Here is a 17,486-nt window from a genome sequence, read left to right on the forward strand (position 1 = left end):
ACAAGGTGATCAAAGTAGTAACATTAAAGCAGAACTAATTGTATAACGCCACATTGTACTGGGCTGACGGCAGTAAAATATCAATACCAGGTCCTGTCTGAGGCCGTATACCTGCACACTCAGCATATTCACTGTATGTCATAGCCGGCTCTAATATTCACTGGACATCATTATTGGCAGCTGCTGACTCCACCACATACCAGCCGGCGCTGACTGTCAGGGCGTGCGGACATCATCCTGGATAGTGTCCCACAAAGCTGCTTAGATGGCACATCCCAATATGAACGAACAGCGGATATACGCTACAGCAATAATGAAGCTTACACGCGTGGACGACCCTGTATATGGTCAGGGACACCACAAGACTTGGAATGCAAAGGGTGAAATCTGTGACCTAAAGGGTAGGCTGCAGATTGGGCCAATGTGGCTTTGTAAATTCCCACTCACTTGCATTGTACTATACTTAGAATTGCTTTTACACATATGGCAGCAGCTACACGATAATGCCCATCCACTGCTCAAATTCTGCAGGTTACAGAGCTGAAATCTATCTTTACCCCTGCTTGCTCAGTGTCTATATTTGCATTCTGATGAATTTTTACTTTTTATACCAAAAACACTACAAATGGTTGATGTACGAACAACTAACTCTCCCAGAATATAACACATTGCAAAACATGGGCTCAAGTTTAGGAAAATTGGAAATGGAATGGAAAACTTCACTATTATAAAGGCAGAAGTTCAATCAATGCAAAAGAAATAATACAAAAATTACTCCGCCAATATGGTGACGTAAGAAGTCTGGACAAGGACTCCATTTATATGGTGCCTCCAATGGGCAACATGGTATGGACAGATTCTCACCTAGAAGCTATGAAATCTGATGCATCTCGTGGAGCTCCATAGACTCTCATGGGCGAAGATTTTGTGTTCTGTACAACCCAGCACTGGTACTGAAATGTAATACAGCTGTTATGGGTTTACCATGACAGAGAGGGGCCAGAAGACCCCGGTATCTGATTCCACATACTCCTGCACTGATTAGAAGCACTTCACCATCATATTAAATGGTGAAGATTTCTGCTAGCAGTGCAGGGGTTAATCTGTTCAGTTGAGAGCCTCTGGAGCTTTCCTACTTTGATGGTCTCAGCTGTTCAGTGTTGGCCACTCCCTCTGCTATATATACTGCCTCAGGATTGCCAGTATTAGCTTCATACTGCCTGGTGTGGAGTTGGAGGTGTTTGTTGAGGAGGCATTTGGAGAGTTGTTCTGAAGACTGTTGCTTGGTAATTTGTCTGTGTGCATATCCTCATCCTCTCCTATTTTTTTCCTTCCTTTTACATCCTGGTTTTCCACTCTGTTGTTTGTGAGTGCATATTTTGTATGATTTGATATTTTCATTTATCCTTGTACATCTACCCTTGTTAGTCTGGTTGGTGTATACTTATATACAACTACTTTTCTCTTCCCTGGGTGGGGGAAGGGACAGATAATGGCTGATTCAGGAGCTCAGCTAGGTACGTGGCCCTGGCAACTTCACCATTAGAAGTAAACTAGGAAGCAGAGATAGCTAGGGTGCCCCTAGCTTTAGGGATATCAAACTACAGTCACGTGACAACAGCCATGTCCAAGAGCCCGTATAGAGAGCTTCAGGGCCAAAGAGGGACAGAAGGATCAAGAGAGAGGGGACAGATCCTATAAAAGTGCGCTTGTACCAGTCATTGGGAAACAGTGTTACAATATATGACTGGTATCCACTACTGGTGCTCTTTATATTGTGGCGCTTTATGCGCTGAAAATCCAAAACCTTTTACTGTGCAAGGCCATTGAGCTTGGGATGTATTATTCTGCAGTCATATATTTTTTTGTAGTAATCCAGTGTGCCAGTGGTGGGAAATCAAGCTTTCAAGTCGCATGCATATTTGTCTGAAAGTGCATTGGGGTGTGCTTGGTGCATGACACATCCCTGGTGCTCTAGTAGGCTAATTTACATGTGGCTTCATAGCTTGATTTCTCAGCGCTGACACATTGGATTACGATTAGAGTTGGTGTGAATTGATTTGCTGGACCCGGTCCATCGACCGCGTCGGTGATCTCCCGGAGCCCATAGGGACTCTTACGTCTCAACAACTCCGACTCTACTTTAGATTAGTCGAACTAGCGCACATGATGTCACGCCAGGCTGACAAATCAATAGAAGAGCCATGGATACCGTCAGGTAGGAAGTGGCCCATCGTCCACAGATAACTCACGAGGCCCATGGACAAAGTGAGAAGGTGGTGGGAAACATCTGGACCACTTACAATTCTGTGGTGGGTGGCACAAAAGTTTACACGTGCCCATTACATGCACTGGCCCTCTCGGCCACTCTTGAGGCCGCCATGCTGACCATTGTGTGGTTGTGTCTGCGGAGTTGTCTATGTCCGGATGGTGCAGAGTATATGAGATCCCATCCAGCTGCACAATCCTCTCTATTCCTCAGCATTGCTGCCTGCTGGAAGACACGTCCACCAAGACATGTAATGGCATGCTGGAGCATAAGTAATCGTGCTCCTTACATATGATTATTGCTCCCAGTCCTCGAGGCGATGAAAGGAGGAGAGTGTTGGAGCGAACGAGTCAGACGTTACTAATGACCAGAATGCTGAGTCAGACTTACACACGCTGCACGGATTGTGTTGGAGATGCCCTCAAGGTCTGGAGCCCTGTGCAATGGGACAAGGATATATAAATATAATATATATATATATAAATATATACACGCCACATAATGTATCCTGCACACGCCATAAAAAGTGTGACGTCGCCTTTCCTGATCGTTTCACATTAGGACAAGTAAATATAAAGGCCTCGGTGAAGCAAGAAACCGATCACGTTCATGTGCAGATGTAGCAGAGCCCAGTTTGGCTTCTTGCGATATGAGAGGATGGCAGAACTCTGCTCCATCTGATTAGGAGTCTATGTGCATTTCATTTAAGGTTAGAAATCTGCAGAAATGGCTGATAAAGGAGAACAATAAGTGCACTTGTGCCAATGTTTTAAAGAAATATGTGCATATAATGCACCATTGCATGCTCATAGAAGTACAGGTTTTGATTTAAAATATTTTCACTTTTTTATATATTGTGTACCCACTCAATTCCTGCATTACTGTTCAGCCTGAGCCGCCTGTTTCCTGTATAGGATTCTAGAAACAGTAGAGCTTTGACACTTAGGGCTTGTTCGCACACACAAATTTTACACTGCAGATTTTGACGCGGATCTGCGCTTATTACATGTGGGTGGCCGTGGTTTCGCCTTGGATTTTCACCCTCCGTATTGCAAAAGGGGGTGAAATCCGCAGTAAAAACCCACAGAGAAAATTGACCCGTCGTAGATTTTAAAATCCGCGGCGCAGGATAATTTCATCTCTGGATCTTTTCAGCAGCATGCGAATACTGTAACACACTGCAGATCCGGATGGAAAGTTGTAGGATATCTGCCATGTGTGAACATATCCGAACAGAGAGGGAAGGAAAGAGCTGTTGTTGTAAAGGTTTATGTGCCGTTCAGGGCAGGAGGAAAGCTGGGTGATGACCAATATTGGATCTGGTAGTGTTTCTTCCCCAGCACAATATGTCCATTGCAGCAGAACTGGGATTTGGAAGGCACGAGCCACCACTGACCCATTATTGCCCCTATGGTCATCACTATGAGGACGGCACAGGAGCCAGTCGCTAATCTCGGGTGATTGACAAGCGTTTGGCTGACTCACGTGACGCCTGTCATGTTAGAGGCCACTTGACAAATTGCTGCACACACTTACAAATGGAAACGTCGTTATATTTCATGTATCAACAAATCCAAAACACACATGTACGCTGCAGGAAACGAGCATGTCTGCTCCGCAGACGGGATGATATTCTGTGCACGTGTCTAACGGAAATAAATGACTTTGTCAAGGACGAAAGCTGCTAAAGATAAATCTGTACAGTGGAAAAGGGTTTCCTTGGAAATGTCGGGTATCTTGTCTGTATAAATGTAGCAGAGCAGGGTTTGTCATTTGGCACCGTGCAACTGCAGGTAAATCCACTGCATTATCTGTGATGCAATGATTCAGCCCCAATGACCAACACAGCTCTGCTACATCACCAGCTAATGATAGACTTGGCATTCTTGCATGTACTAAAGAGTCAATACCTGTCCACAAGGTGTGGGGGAGTGGGTGAAGCCTATTCGCCCCTGCAGTGGAGAATCAACCTCCCAAAGAGTCAACTTTAATAATAAGTTTTATTTATTTTTTTCTTGGGGAATAACAAGGAACTTTCCACTGCAAAAACCATTTCCAGATGCCTCGCTGTCAACGAGCAAAAATGCCTCCACTCCTACACCCGGAACTGCAATATCTGCATTGCTGAGAGCACTCTGGGAATACGCCTGAAATGGGATTGGTAATTTTTTTTTTTTTTTGGTAGTAGCAATGGAGACAGACTTTCCTCCACAGTGACCTTGCTCAAAGTGATGTACACTTTTATGCGTCATAATATATTCCACATCTTGTTCGCCAAAATGACCTGTCGCAAAAATGCAAATTGTACTGTAAGTTATGTCTGCACATTAAACGGCTGCTTGGCAAACATGGCCACTGGCCAAATGTTCCTGTTTTCTTTCCTCCCTTCCTTTTATTTTGGAATATTTATGCTATTGTGCATGTGTGTAATGTGTACACATTGTATGTATGTGTGTATTATATATATTATATTTGTCTATGTTGTGATTTATTGGGTGGGTGTGTATACATAATTATTATAATTCTAATTATTCTTTTTCTTAATGTCATATGTATACAGCCTGTATCTTTGCATATAGGTATGATATGGAGATATATACACATAGATATATTTAATTATTTTTTCCACATGTAACAACATGCACAAGTAATATATTTGTACATGTAGTTACACGGGGGAAATTAATAAGAGAAAAAAATATTCATATCGTGTTTTTTTTCTTTTGTATAAAAATATTATATTATATATTTTTGTTAAAAATATATATATAAATGTCATTATTGTTTGTGTGTATATATATTTTCTATTTTTATATATATTTTTAATATATAAAATTAAAAAAATATATCATTTTATATATATGTGTGTATATATATATATATATCTATAGATATATATAGCTATATAGATAGAGATCTATAGATATAGATATAGATAGATGATATATGTACATTTATGTGTGTATATGTATATATATCTATCTATCCTATCTATCTATCTATATAGATAGATATAATATTCACTGAACAAGCTGTTACAAACTGGAAGTATGCTTCGATACAAGAAAGTTAAAATATTAATTAAAAGAGAAATGAGGCGTATGAGCCTAGTTCCACTTATTTGACCCCCATCAATCCAGGGATGGTGTAATCTGTAAGTCATTGCTCCGGGTGCTTTGCTGCATGGTTATAAATTCAGAAGCCTGAGTATTTTCCAGTGTAACCTCACAAGAAAAAAAAAAAAAAAAAGATGTAATGAATATTTCAGAGATGAAAGCGACTGTGAATGCAGATACAAGTCTGGAGAAAGCACCATGCCTTGGGATAGGAATCTCGGGCAGGGAATTCTTGTGATGCTCGTGTAGATCATATAGGATTGGGGGAATAAACACGTTTAATTACATTTCTGGTCATGTGACAAGAAGCCGTACGTATGATAGACAGTGGTGGCGGCCAGCTCTCGAGTCGGTAACCTAACCCTAATGTCATCCCACCCTCCACCCCCACAGACCTTTTTGTATGGGGGAAGTTATGAGCTTTGGTGCTGACGAATCTGCAGGACTGAATCCCACATGCAACAGTGTCACACAAACCATCCATAATAATCGGCCGGCTGTCACCTATAGGGGCGGACGCCTGGTATTTGTATTCGTCCTGCGCTTTGGATAGAGATGGCCAGATGAAATTGGCTCATTGAGTATTCTGGGGAAAGTGATGGAAGGAGCCACTGCACCTTATGGGGATTACGCCGCAATAAAACACTAGCTAATTTGCTCTTAAATATTAGATGGAGCTAGTAAGCGCTTACCAATCGTCACCATTCATCCCAGCGATCATTACCTCGAAGTCGGCCGGATGGCACCTGACAATGGCAACGTGCTGCCAGTATGAGCGAGTAGGCTGGGTGCAATCACCGCACACACTCACGTCCCAGGAGCGAGCCTGTCTATATAGCACCTGATAGAGATATTTGCAGCTCAGGAAATGTTCTATGCAAATCTATAGATATCTATCTGTGTGTACCCAATACCACATCATAGGACCTAATCAATAAAGCACATGCCATCTATTGCAGCTCTCCATAAGCAAATAGCATTCTGCATCGCAGAGCAAGCAGATAGCCCAGGCTACTACGCAGGGCTTCTAGAGTGTACTATTGCCATAGCTTTCTGCAGGAAATGCAAACACCGAGAGTGGGGGATGCTCAAATTGGGAATATTTACCCACTCTCCCATCCACGAAAATGACAAATATTCACCACCCCTTACATCAAGATCACTAGCAATGTCAATACTGAGGGTAATCAAAGCACAATGAGAGATCAGGGGAAGCAGATGGACATCTCAATAAGAGCGTAGCTTCCTCCAGAAAAGGGGGTGTTATGGCATCAGAGCTTACCTTATGTATCCTTAAAAATAAGTAAATGACAGTGAAGTTCTCCTTTGAGGCATTTCTCTAGGATCAGTTCTGCAAGCCTACTGTTGAAGGATGTTCTGTGGTTCAGCATCTGCTGCAAGATATTCCTAGCAATCTCCTTGGCTTCCTGAGAGTTGATAGCTGTGATAGTAAAAGCAGTTGTCTCGGGGTATGATTAAAACTTGCTTTGTTTTTTTTTGGTTTTTTTTTAGGAATTTTTTTTTCTTTTTCTTCTTCTTCTGGAAAGGGGTGAAAGAAAAAAAAAAAAGAAAAACCCGGAGGAATGATTAGAGCAGAAACACAAAAGCTGCTTCCATCTCGAAGTCGCCACTCAAACTGCATGAAAACCATAGAGATTTTTGCTATAGCATTTGCAAGGGAAGGAGTGCCACCTTGTGTCCTGCCAAGCAAAACTCTCCTCATTTCGGCTAAATTGGCTGTTAGACCTCTATACGCCAACCTGTGCTTGTCATGTAATTGTGGAATTAGCAAGTTATGTATATTTTGTGACATTTGATTTTTTAGAGAATTTTTTAAAACCTTTAATTTATAGGTTTACTATTCAGTTTTTTAAAATGTTTGCATTTATTTGAGGTTCAGTGCATGTTTGGGTGATTTTTGGATTCATTTAAGTGCAGTTTTTGGAATAATTTAGGCCATGTACAGAAACATTTTTTTTTGCAGGGGTCTGCACCAAAATATACAATCACAATCTGCCTGATTATAAGGCTGTATTCACACCTTGTGTAAATACTACAGGTTTTTTTCCACTGCAGGTTTTTTTTCATACAGAAAATCTGCTGCAAACAAAGTGGATTGAATTTAACGAAACTCCGGCCCACTTTTGAACTGTGCGTTTTGGTGCATTTTTTTTTCTATAGGCTTCCATGGGAGCCTGACAAAATGTATGTAAGAAATAGTTGTGTTTTTAAGTGCAGAATCAAAGCTTTTCTGAACTACGAAAAAAAAAAGTCGATTTTAAATCTGCACCAAAAGCGCGTGAAATATATATATTTTCTTGAGTACACCTGCAGAAAACTTGCAAGTAAACAGCAGCAGACAAAAGTGCAGCATTTGTAAGGAGATGGACATACTGCCCAGGTTCCCCCTTGAAGAAACAAGTTTAATGTTACACACGTGGTCAAAATTGTTGGTCCCCCTCGTTTAATGAAAGAAAAACCCACAATGGTCACAGAAATAACTTGAATCTGACAAAAGTAATAAATAAAAAATCTGTAAAAATTAACAAATGAAAGTCAGCCATTGCTTTTTAACACTGCTTCCACAGAATTTAAAAAAAAAATTAAACTCATGAAAAAGGCCTGAACAGAAATGATGGTACCCCTGAAAATAATGTGACAAAGGGGACATGTTAAATCAAGTTGTGTCCACTAATTAGCATCACAAGTGTCTACAATCTTGTAACCAGTCAGTGGGCCTGTATATAGGGCTACAGATACTCACTGTGGTGTTTGGTGACATGGTGTGTACCACACTCAACATGGACCAGAGGAAGCAAAGGAAAGAGTTGTCTCAGGAGATTAGAAAGAAAATTATAGACAAACATGTTAAAGGTAAAGGTTATAAGACCATCTCCAAGCAGCTTGATGTTCCTGTGACTACAGTTGCACATATTATTCAGAAATTTAAGATCCATGGGACTGTAGCCAACCTCCCTGGACATGGCCACAGGAGGAAAATTGATGACAAATCAAAGAGACGGATAATATGAATGGTAACAAAAGAGCCCAGGATAACTTCTAAAGAGATTAAAGGTGAGCTTCAAGCTCAAGGAACATCAGTGTCAGATTGCACCATCCGTCGTTGTTTGATCCAAAGTGGACTTCATGGGAGACGACCAAGGAGAACACCATTGTTGAAAAAAAATCATAAAAAAGCCAGACTGGAATTTGCCAAACTACATGTTGACAAACCACAAAGCTTCTGGGAGAATGTCCTATGGAGAGATGAGACAAAAATGGAAGTTTTTGGCAAGGCACATCAGCTCTATGTTCACAGACAGGAAAATGAAGCATATCAAGAAAAGAACACTGTCCCTACTGTGAAACATGGAGGAGGCTCTGTTATGTTCTGGGACTGCTTTGCTGCATCTGGCACAGGGTGTCTTGAATCTGTGCAGGGTACAATGAAATCTCAAGACTATCAAGGGATGCTAAAGAGAAATGTGCTGCCCAGTGTCAGAAAGCTTGGTCTCAGTCGCAGGTCATGGGTCTTCCAACAGGATAATGACCTATAACACACAGATAAAACACCCAAGAATGGCTAAGAGGAAAACATTGGACTATTCTGGAGTAGCCTTCTATGAGCCCTGACCTAAATCCTATTGAGCATCTTTGGAAAGAGCTGAAACATGCCGTCAGGAAAAGGCAACCTTCAAACATGAGATAACTGGAGCAGTTTGCTCATGAGGAATGGGCGAAAATACCTGTCGAGGGGTGCAGAAGTCTCATTGACAGTTACAGGAATCGTTTGATTGCAGTGATTGCCTCAAAAGGTTATTCAACAAAATATTAAGTTAAGAAGAACCATCATTTCTGTCCAGGCCTATTTCATGAGGTTACATTTTTTTAAAAATTCTGTGGAAGCAGAAAAGCAATGTCTGACTTTCATTTGCTCATTTTCATAGATTTTTAATTTATTATTACTTGTCAGATTTAAGTTATTTCTGTGACCATTGTGGCTTTTTCTTTCATTAAACAATTTTGACTACGTGTGTATATGGTGTAATGTGTCGTGTGATATATAATGTGAAATGTAATGTGCGTTAAATGTGTTAGTAATATTGATGGTGTGTGTGTAGTTTGACAATATAGATAGTGAGAGTTAATATTTGGGACTAGCCCAGAGTAGGAAGGATTGTGTTGAAGGGAAAGTAACAGTTTCTTGTTAGGGCCTGAAGTGCATAGAGAAAAGACATAAGATCCATTTTGAGCAGAGTGCATTCTGTGGTGTCCTTAGAGTGAGAGGAGACCAAAGGAAAGTGATAGTGAGATCCAGAGCAGAAATAACTTAAGAGACAGAGTGAATGTTCGGAGATTAGGCCTTTCTGCGAGGCGTCTTCTTCCAGGACTTGAGTGTACAACTCTCAAGGTAACAGGCCTAGACATGACTGAGTACAAGAGACGAATAAACAGTCGGGGGTGGCAGTTCCAGAGCGCCAGAGAGCTTGTAGCTTAGTTTGGCCATGCTGGTACCCTAAGGGGAAAGAAGACCCGGAACCGCGGGCACGTAAAGGACTCTTGCTAAGCAGGACTGTAGTATTGAGCTGGGTTGTGGTGAAGTAGTGAGAAACCATTGAAACTGAGGACAAGTAGTAAGAGTAAAGAGGAAAGGTGAAGAAAGAGGAAAAAGAAGAGAAGGAAGGAAACTGTGTGGAAAATGCTTTGAGTTGTTCATAAGACTGTGTGCCCGCAATTTCTTGTATATGTTCCCTACCAAGTTCCCTTTCAGTAAAAATTTTATTTTCAAATGGTGGTCTCACTCATTGAACTGTGAAACACCTGGTCCTGGCAAACTAGTAACATTGGTTACATGCAGCCTGCACGGGTGTATGGTGCACAGGGCAATAGTCATGGACGATGGGTTGCTGTTTTCCCACACCCTGACACACAACAAGTAAATAGTGTTTCATTTCCCCTATGCTGTGTGTGTACTGCATAACACTCATGTTTCAGCTGGAGGCCTCCGCTGTCTTCACAAACCTTGATCCAGGAACAGCCACGCATAAATCAGGGGACTCTTGCTTCATAAACAACAGTTCAACTTTACTTAGCTGTCCATGTTCAATTGAAGTTACAGCACAGTATGTTTTCATGTTCTCTGTTAATTCGGCCTGAGCTATCCCTTTGATTAATGGCTCCTGTGGCTCCTGGGATACTCCATCCAGCCCCCTAGCTCTCATGAGACCCGTCTCCTTTACAAGTCTCCCGGTCCGGCTTACCCTTGTGGAAAGGGAATAAGATACACTTCCCAGTGTCTAATTCTGGCCGTAGGCCCCCGAACACTGCAGGGATGTCTGCAGAATACAGTAGCTGACGTTCTCATGCTGCCTGAACAATGCTTATTTCTCGTGCCCTCCAGCCCTTTGGCCTTGAACGCTGCTAACCCTTACTTATCTACCAATCTAATCTCCAACTATCTCTATCTGACTATCAGAAGATGTGCTCCGCTTCTTAACTAACTCGGCCTCCGATTTTTCATGATATCACATCTGCTTTGCTTGAAGGGGTTGAAGGGCCTTAAAGGGGTTGTTCAGACTTGTGAATCCTCACATCGCATGCACAGCACATCGTGAGAATCCTCTGGTGCTGCAAGTATATCATTTGCATACATGCGGTTATGTGTAGACTAGACGTGCTCGGCCTCCCTCAATGCAAGTGTATTGAGCGAAACTGAACACGTCTAGTCAGAATGTGGCTGAAAGTATACAAATTGAATAATTGTGGTCACATGCCCTTCTGCTCCTGGCACCGGAGAATCCTCCCAGTGGGTAGTGAGGATTCACAAGTCTGCAGTCACACAAGTTTAAGTTTCAGTGGAGTTTTACCAAAATAACAGGGTCATAATGAATCAGTTTGACCAAATTGATTAACAAAGTTTTCGAAATAGCAAATTTTACTTCTTTTTAGATTTTGTGGTATATTTTATAGCAGGTCATATATTCAAATTTTAATTCTTCTATTTTACATATTAAATTGCAGCCAATCAAATATTCTGAAGATTCACCAAAAAATCAGCGTCTCTAATTTATCGAAATCATCAAAAAGCGCTCCTGGGAATTTCATGTTTTCTTTTTCTCTGATATCTGCGATGTTGTTGGCTTCACACATCTGCGTGATTATTACTCATCCGGTCAGATTTATGTGTTGGGGAAAATAGCAAAGGTTACATAAAGTTCATCAAAGTTGCACGCATGGCAAAGTCGCAGTGTAGATCTAGCCTAAAACACTTATTTGCACATCTTCATTGTGACTCCTCTTACCTATGCCGGTTTCTTCCAAGACTTTTCATCACTGTGAAGAATAATGCATGTGCTGCATATCACTTACTTTTTTTCAGCAATTAGTAATTTGCTTTTATTGTATTTGAATCTTCTACAATGAAGACAGCATGTCCGCAAATGGAGGAGGAAAAGTTGTTGCACATGGTTTTTGTTTTTTAGCACCTTATTTTGTGCCTTTTTAGAAATCTATTTTGTGTTTGCCTGGTTTTTTTATGTTTGCCATTGTGGGTGGTGTTTAGGGTTTACATGTTTTCCTTTGATTTATCATTTACGACTTTTCAAAAAGTTGCCTAAATTTGTCCCATATGTAACCCAGTCCTCCCCCCTAGAACTTTTTGCATTAAAGAGTGACAAAAAATGGCAGACAAAAACAGACCATTTTTGATTGCCGCAAAATTCATCAACTGGGTGCACCATTTTGAAGAATTTGATGTAAAGAAGGCATCGAATACCACAAGACAAAAAAGAAAAGTGAGTTAAAAAAAGAAAAAAAAGAAATCGCAAATGATGAGTCGAGGCCTTTATTTTATAATCTCCTGTAATACACACAAATCATGTTTATATTTCTTGGAATTAGAGCAGCACTCAGACCTTTTATGTCCGATATACAGCAGCATCAGCTTTAGATAAAGAATAATGTAGGGGCTCTTCCGTATACCTTTTGTATGTAACTGGTTTAGGTGATGTACAATTTATGGGTTGTCTGTGATGATTCCTTATTCTCTCTTTTCTGTTTGCCAAATGTAAACCACATTTCCCATGATGTCTCTGGCTTTACAGAGGGTTTGCCCTTGCTCTGTTCTTAGTCTTCTTTAAGGGCAGCTAGTGATGGTGACCTAGAACTGCTGTCTCATTGTATCGTGTGTAATGAAGATTCACTCCTCAGAGTCAGAGTATGCAGGTTTACCAACTCTTCCAAAACATCCAAATGCTCTTCAAAAAATGGGAGCACTCCTTGAAGTGTTGGCAAATTTCCTAGCACCACTGAAGTGCCCTGAAACCTACAGAAAAGTAGAATGTCCGGAAGGTTTCTTGCATTCAGTATGTATGGAGAAGGGGGCAAATCTTGACATCCTGGAACCTCCTCCTCTCCAGCCTCCCCCTATGTGTCCGAAAGGTTTCTTACATCCAGAAGGTGTGGAGGAGATGGAAAATCTCCTTGGTACCACTGAAGCCCCCTAAGCCACCATAAAAACTGAGCTTCCAGAAGTTCCTTTCATTCAGGTAGCATGACTATGGTTTTAAAAAAAATGCACAATATCGTCAAGTAGTGGTTTTCCCCAAAGTTGGCAAACATTAGGTTCTTTCTGCAATCTCATTGTATTCTTTGTAATGCATCTTCAATTAGGCTTTCCCGCCACCTGCTTGGGATGGGTATCTTCCTGTCATCTCTTACAAGCAGGAGTTAGGCTGCAGCTGCATCTCATTGGTATACACCTAGATTCTTCACGTAGCACTCATAGATGGTGTAGCTGGTATAATGAGGGGTGTTTAAAAAGAAAATATTTGCTGGAGTACTGCTTTAAATTGATATGGGTTTCAAGTAATACTTCATGTATCTGATTTACATGATTTTGTTCCTCCATATTTCTGTACTGATTGTTGCAGCGAACTGCATTAGTTACAACCTGGTGTAGGTAAGTAGTTGCATAGCATTTACTGTCACGTTTGCCAAAAACATTAATGCAAATGTGCATAACCCCTGCCCCTTGTGAGGTCTAGTTTGTACAGCAGTCCTATGAGGTCTTGTTTGTGCGTCAATCTTGCAAAAAATGAATTCTATAGGTGAATTTTGCATTAATGCAATATTTATGTCCTCCCTTTTCTCCTGTGTAGTTGTAGATGACTATTCTAACACATGTGCAGAAAAAGGTACTTCAATTTACCTAGTATTTACAACCATCATCACCAGTATGCACCAATTAAAACCCAACAAGGTTGTAACTCTGTTAATGCAACTTTTGCATGGATTTTTTTGTTGGATTTAGTGAACAGTCTTCATTAGTGGCCTCGACTTTTGCTAATTAGCGTCTTCTGTTATTTTTTCATTTACCCTATTTGAACTCTTTATAAACCTGCTGGGGTGCAGATGATGGAGATGTCCACTGTCTGCATTTATTAGCTTTTGGTTGCTTAGCAACAGGTAAAGAAATGGAGTCTTAGTAGAATGTGACTCCGAGCGAGCAGGAGAAACCCAAGAAATTTTTTTTTTTTTTAATCATCTTAGGAACCTACAGTCTTTCTTATGACGAGTAAAATTATGTTCACAGCACATAAATATTTTATTTTTTTTTTAAATATAAATGAAAAATGAAAGGATAATGTTACTATGTTTTCATAGTAAGTTGTTGATTAAATGTGATTATTCAAACAACTTGAACTTCTGTTAATGAAAGTTTAAATAAAGAGGGATTGTCGGCTCCTCCGTGCATTATAGTAAATACTTATATTTCACATAAAAAAACTGCTTTGTGCTATCCTTCTGTTATGTCCACTCGGAAATGCAGGTGCATCTCGCTAAATTAGAATATCATCAAAAAGTTAATTTATTTCGGTTCAATACAAAAAGTGAAAGTCATATATTACATAGAGTCATTACAGACAGAGTGATCTATTTCACGTGTTTATTTCTGTTAATGTTGATGATTATGGCTTACAGCCAATGAAAACACAAAAGTCATTATCTCAGTAAATTAGAATACTTTATAACAACAGCTTGAAAAATGTTTTTAAAATCCGAAATGTTGTCCTACTGAAATGTATGTTCAGTAAATGCACTCAATACTTGGTCGGGGCTCCTTCTGCATCAATTACTGCATCAGTGTGACGTGGCATGGGGGCGATCAGCCTGTGGCACTGCTGAGGTGTTATGGAAGCCCAGGTTGCTTTGATAGCAGCCTTCAGCTCGTCTGCATTGTTGGGTCTGGTCTCTCATCTTCGTCTTGACAATACCCCATAGATTCTCTATAATAGATTCTCTATGGGGTTAAGGTCAGGAGAGTTTGCTGCCAATCAAGCACAGTGATACTGTTGTGTGTAAACCAGGTATTGGTACTTTTGGCAGTGTGGACTGGGGCCAAGTCCTGCTGGAGAATGACATTTTCATCTCCATAAAGCTTGTCATCAGAGGGAAGCATAAAGTGCTCTAAAATGTCCTGGTAGACGGCTGCGCTGACTTTGGTCTTGATAAAACACAGTGGACCTCCACCAGCAGATGACATGGCTCCCCAAACCATCACTGATTGTGGAAACTTCACACTAGACCTCAAGCAGCTTGGATTGTGGCCTCTCCACTCTTCCTCCAGACTCTGGGACCTTGTGGAGTGTGTTGATGACTGCCTTCTGGACATCTGTCAAGTCAGCAGTCTTCCCCATGATTGTGGAGCCTACTGAAACAGACTAAGGGACCTTTTTAAACGCTTAGGAAGCCTTTGCAGGTGTTTTTTGTTAATTATTTTAATTTACTGAGATAATGACTTTTGTGTTTTCATTGGCTGTAAGCCATAATCATCAACATTAACAGAAATAAACACTTGAAATAGATCACTCTGTGTGTAATGACTATATAATATATGTTTCACTTTTTGTATTGAAGAACTGAAATTAATTTTTTGATGATATTCTAATTTAGTGAGATGCACCTGTATATACTTGGGTTTCTGCCATTACTAGCAAAACCATAGACACCCCTCTGACCTTTAGGTCATGTTCTCACTTAGCATAAATATTACGTTTCATTAACTGCGTTTTTTTGGGCCGAAATTTTGCTGTGTTGAACTGTCAAAGCAAGATGCATGTGATTTCATGAAAACTTATGCCCACTGTCCATCGACACCATTGGAACTGAGAGGTTTTATATCTATAGGATTTTTTTGGGACCCTGGAAAAAAACGCATATAAAAAAATAGTGCACTGCTTGAAATCTACATCAAATAAAGGGGAAAGCACAGCAAAAACGCAATAATCAGATTATTTTGTCAAACAAAAGAAAGCACTATTTACGCTACATATGGACACTGCCTTAATGATCTGTAGTTTCCAGTATGATTTGCTTTTGGGAGGGGGGGAGGTATGCTTTACAAATATTGCATTGTCCAGAAGTTTCAGGTTCTACCTATGAAGGGGCCCTTCTCAGTGTCTAGCACAGGGGTGCACAACATTTTTTGGTCCAAGGGCCACATGGTCATACTGAACCAATCCGAAGGGCTGCCAAAAAAGGTAAAGGTGTATTTACATGAATACATCTGCAGAACCAAGTTTTTGAGTATTTGAGAAGGATTTGAGAGTTTCTGCTCAAAAAATCAAAATGAACACAATGAACAATAAAACCTCCTCCATAATCTCAAAACTGAATTATGAGGATTTTTCAGTTTTAACACGAAGCACGGTATGGAGTGCTACATGATCAGAACCACCATCAGTACATGCTTAGTACAGTGATCAATTGCAGTTTCAGGTCAGCCCCATGTACACTTGTATCACGTAAACCTGCAACTCACAGTCCTTAAAAATGGTAAGGAGATACTGGGAGTTGTTGTTATCATCATCAGACTGTGAACTTTAGAGCAGCCACAGTACTGATGAGATGCAGGAAGAATCACAAATAAACATTTACATCAAGGTACCTTATAGGTAATGTCTTCTCTGACTGTTCCCATCCCTTTTTGTCTCCACGTAGTACAGACTTTATTATGAGACTTGATGCCCAGAGCTTGACTCTGCAAACTTCCCTCTTCTCCGTCTTCAGCATGACATCCCGACACGGTGCCCTTAAATATAAAAGTGTCATTATACTGCCCCATAAATAAAGATATCTCCCATGCTGCACCGCTGAATAAATAAATGCCCCTCACTGTGCTTCCTGCACAAAATATCCCTCCCACACTGCGCCTCTCCATATTAACCTCCCCACAGTGCCTCTCTCCATAATGTCCTTCCCACACTGCCCCTCTCCATAATGTCCTTCCCACACTGCCCCTCTCCATAATGTCCTTCCCACACTGCCCCTCTCCATAATGTCCTTCCCACACTGCCCCTCTCCATAATGTCCTTCCCACACTGCCCCTCTCCATAATGTCCTTCCCACACTGCCCCTCTCCATAATGTCCTTCCCACACTGCCCCTCTCCATAACGTCCTTCCCACACTGCCCCTCTCCATAATGTCCTTCCCACACTGCCTCTCTCCATAATGTCCTTCCCACACTGCCCCTCTCCATAATGTCCTTCCCACACTGCCCCTCTCCATAATGTCCTTCCCACACTGCCCCTCTCCATAATGTCCTTCCCACACTGCCCCTCTCCATAGCGTCCTTCCCACACTGCCCCTCTCCATAACGTCCTTCCCACACTGCCCCTCTCCATAACGTCCTTCCCACACTGCCCCTCTCCATAACGTCCTTCCCACACTGCCCCTCTCCATAACGTCCTTCCCACACTGCCCCTCTCCATAGCGTCCTTCCCACACTGCCCCTCTCCATAACGTCCCTCCCACACTGCCCCTCTCCATAATGTCCCTCCCACACTGCCCCTCTCCATAACGTCCTTCCCACACTGCCCCTCTCCATAACGTCCTTCCCACACTGCCCCTCTCCATAACGTCCTTCCCACACTGCCCCTCTCCATAACGTCCTTCCCACACTGCCCCTCTCCATAACGTCCTTCCCACACTGCCCCTCTCCATAACGTCCTTCCCACACTGCCCCTCTCCATAACGTCCTTCCCACACTGCCCCTCTCCATAACGTCCTTCCCACACTGCCCCTCTCCATAACGTCCTTC

The 17,486-nt window shown here is 41.4% G+C and overlaps 2 protein-coding genes across 3 annotated transcripts in view; one reads left to right on the plus strand and one right to left on the minus strand.

Annotated features, from left to right (window-relative positions):
- Positions 1–7,049, minus strand: part of INSYN2A (inhibitory synaptic factor 2A) — a 62,994-nt gene extending 55,945 nt beyond the window's left edge. Inside the window, exon 1 of one of the 2 annotated variants that reach the window (XM_073685058.1) lies at positions 6,668–7,049. Coding sequence is in view for 1 of the 2 variants with exons in the window: in XM_073685057.1 (XP_073541158.1) it covers positions 6,078–6,090 (13 nt within the window). In the remaining variant the exon portion in view is untranslated. Of the gene's footprint in view, positions 1–6,077; positions 6,221–6,667 lie in introns of those variants that run through there. The other variant, XM_073685057.1, reaches the window with a different exon arrangement.
- Positions 1–17,486, plus strand: part of DOCK1 (dedicator of cytokinesis 1) — a 412,678-nt gene that overhangs the window by 219,394 nt on the left and 175,798 nt on the right. The window lies entirely within an intron of this gene.

Source organism: Phyllobates terribilis, unplaced genomic scaffold, assembly GCF_046119375.1.
Source record: "Phyllobates terribilis strain yellow unplaced genomic scaffold, ASM4611937v1 Scaffold_5__5_contigs__length_657084704, whole genome shotgun sequence".
Lineage (NCBI taxonomy): Eukaryota > Metazoa > Chordata > Amphibia > Anura > Dendrobatidae > Phyllobates > Phyllobates terribilis.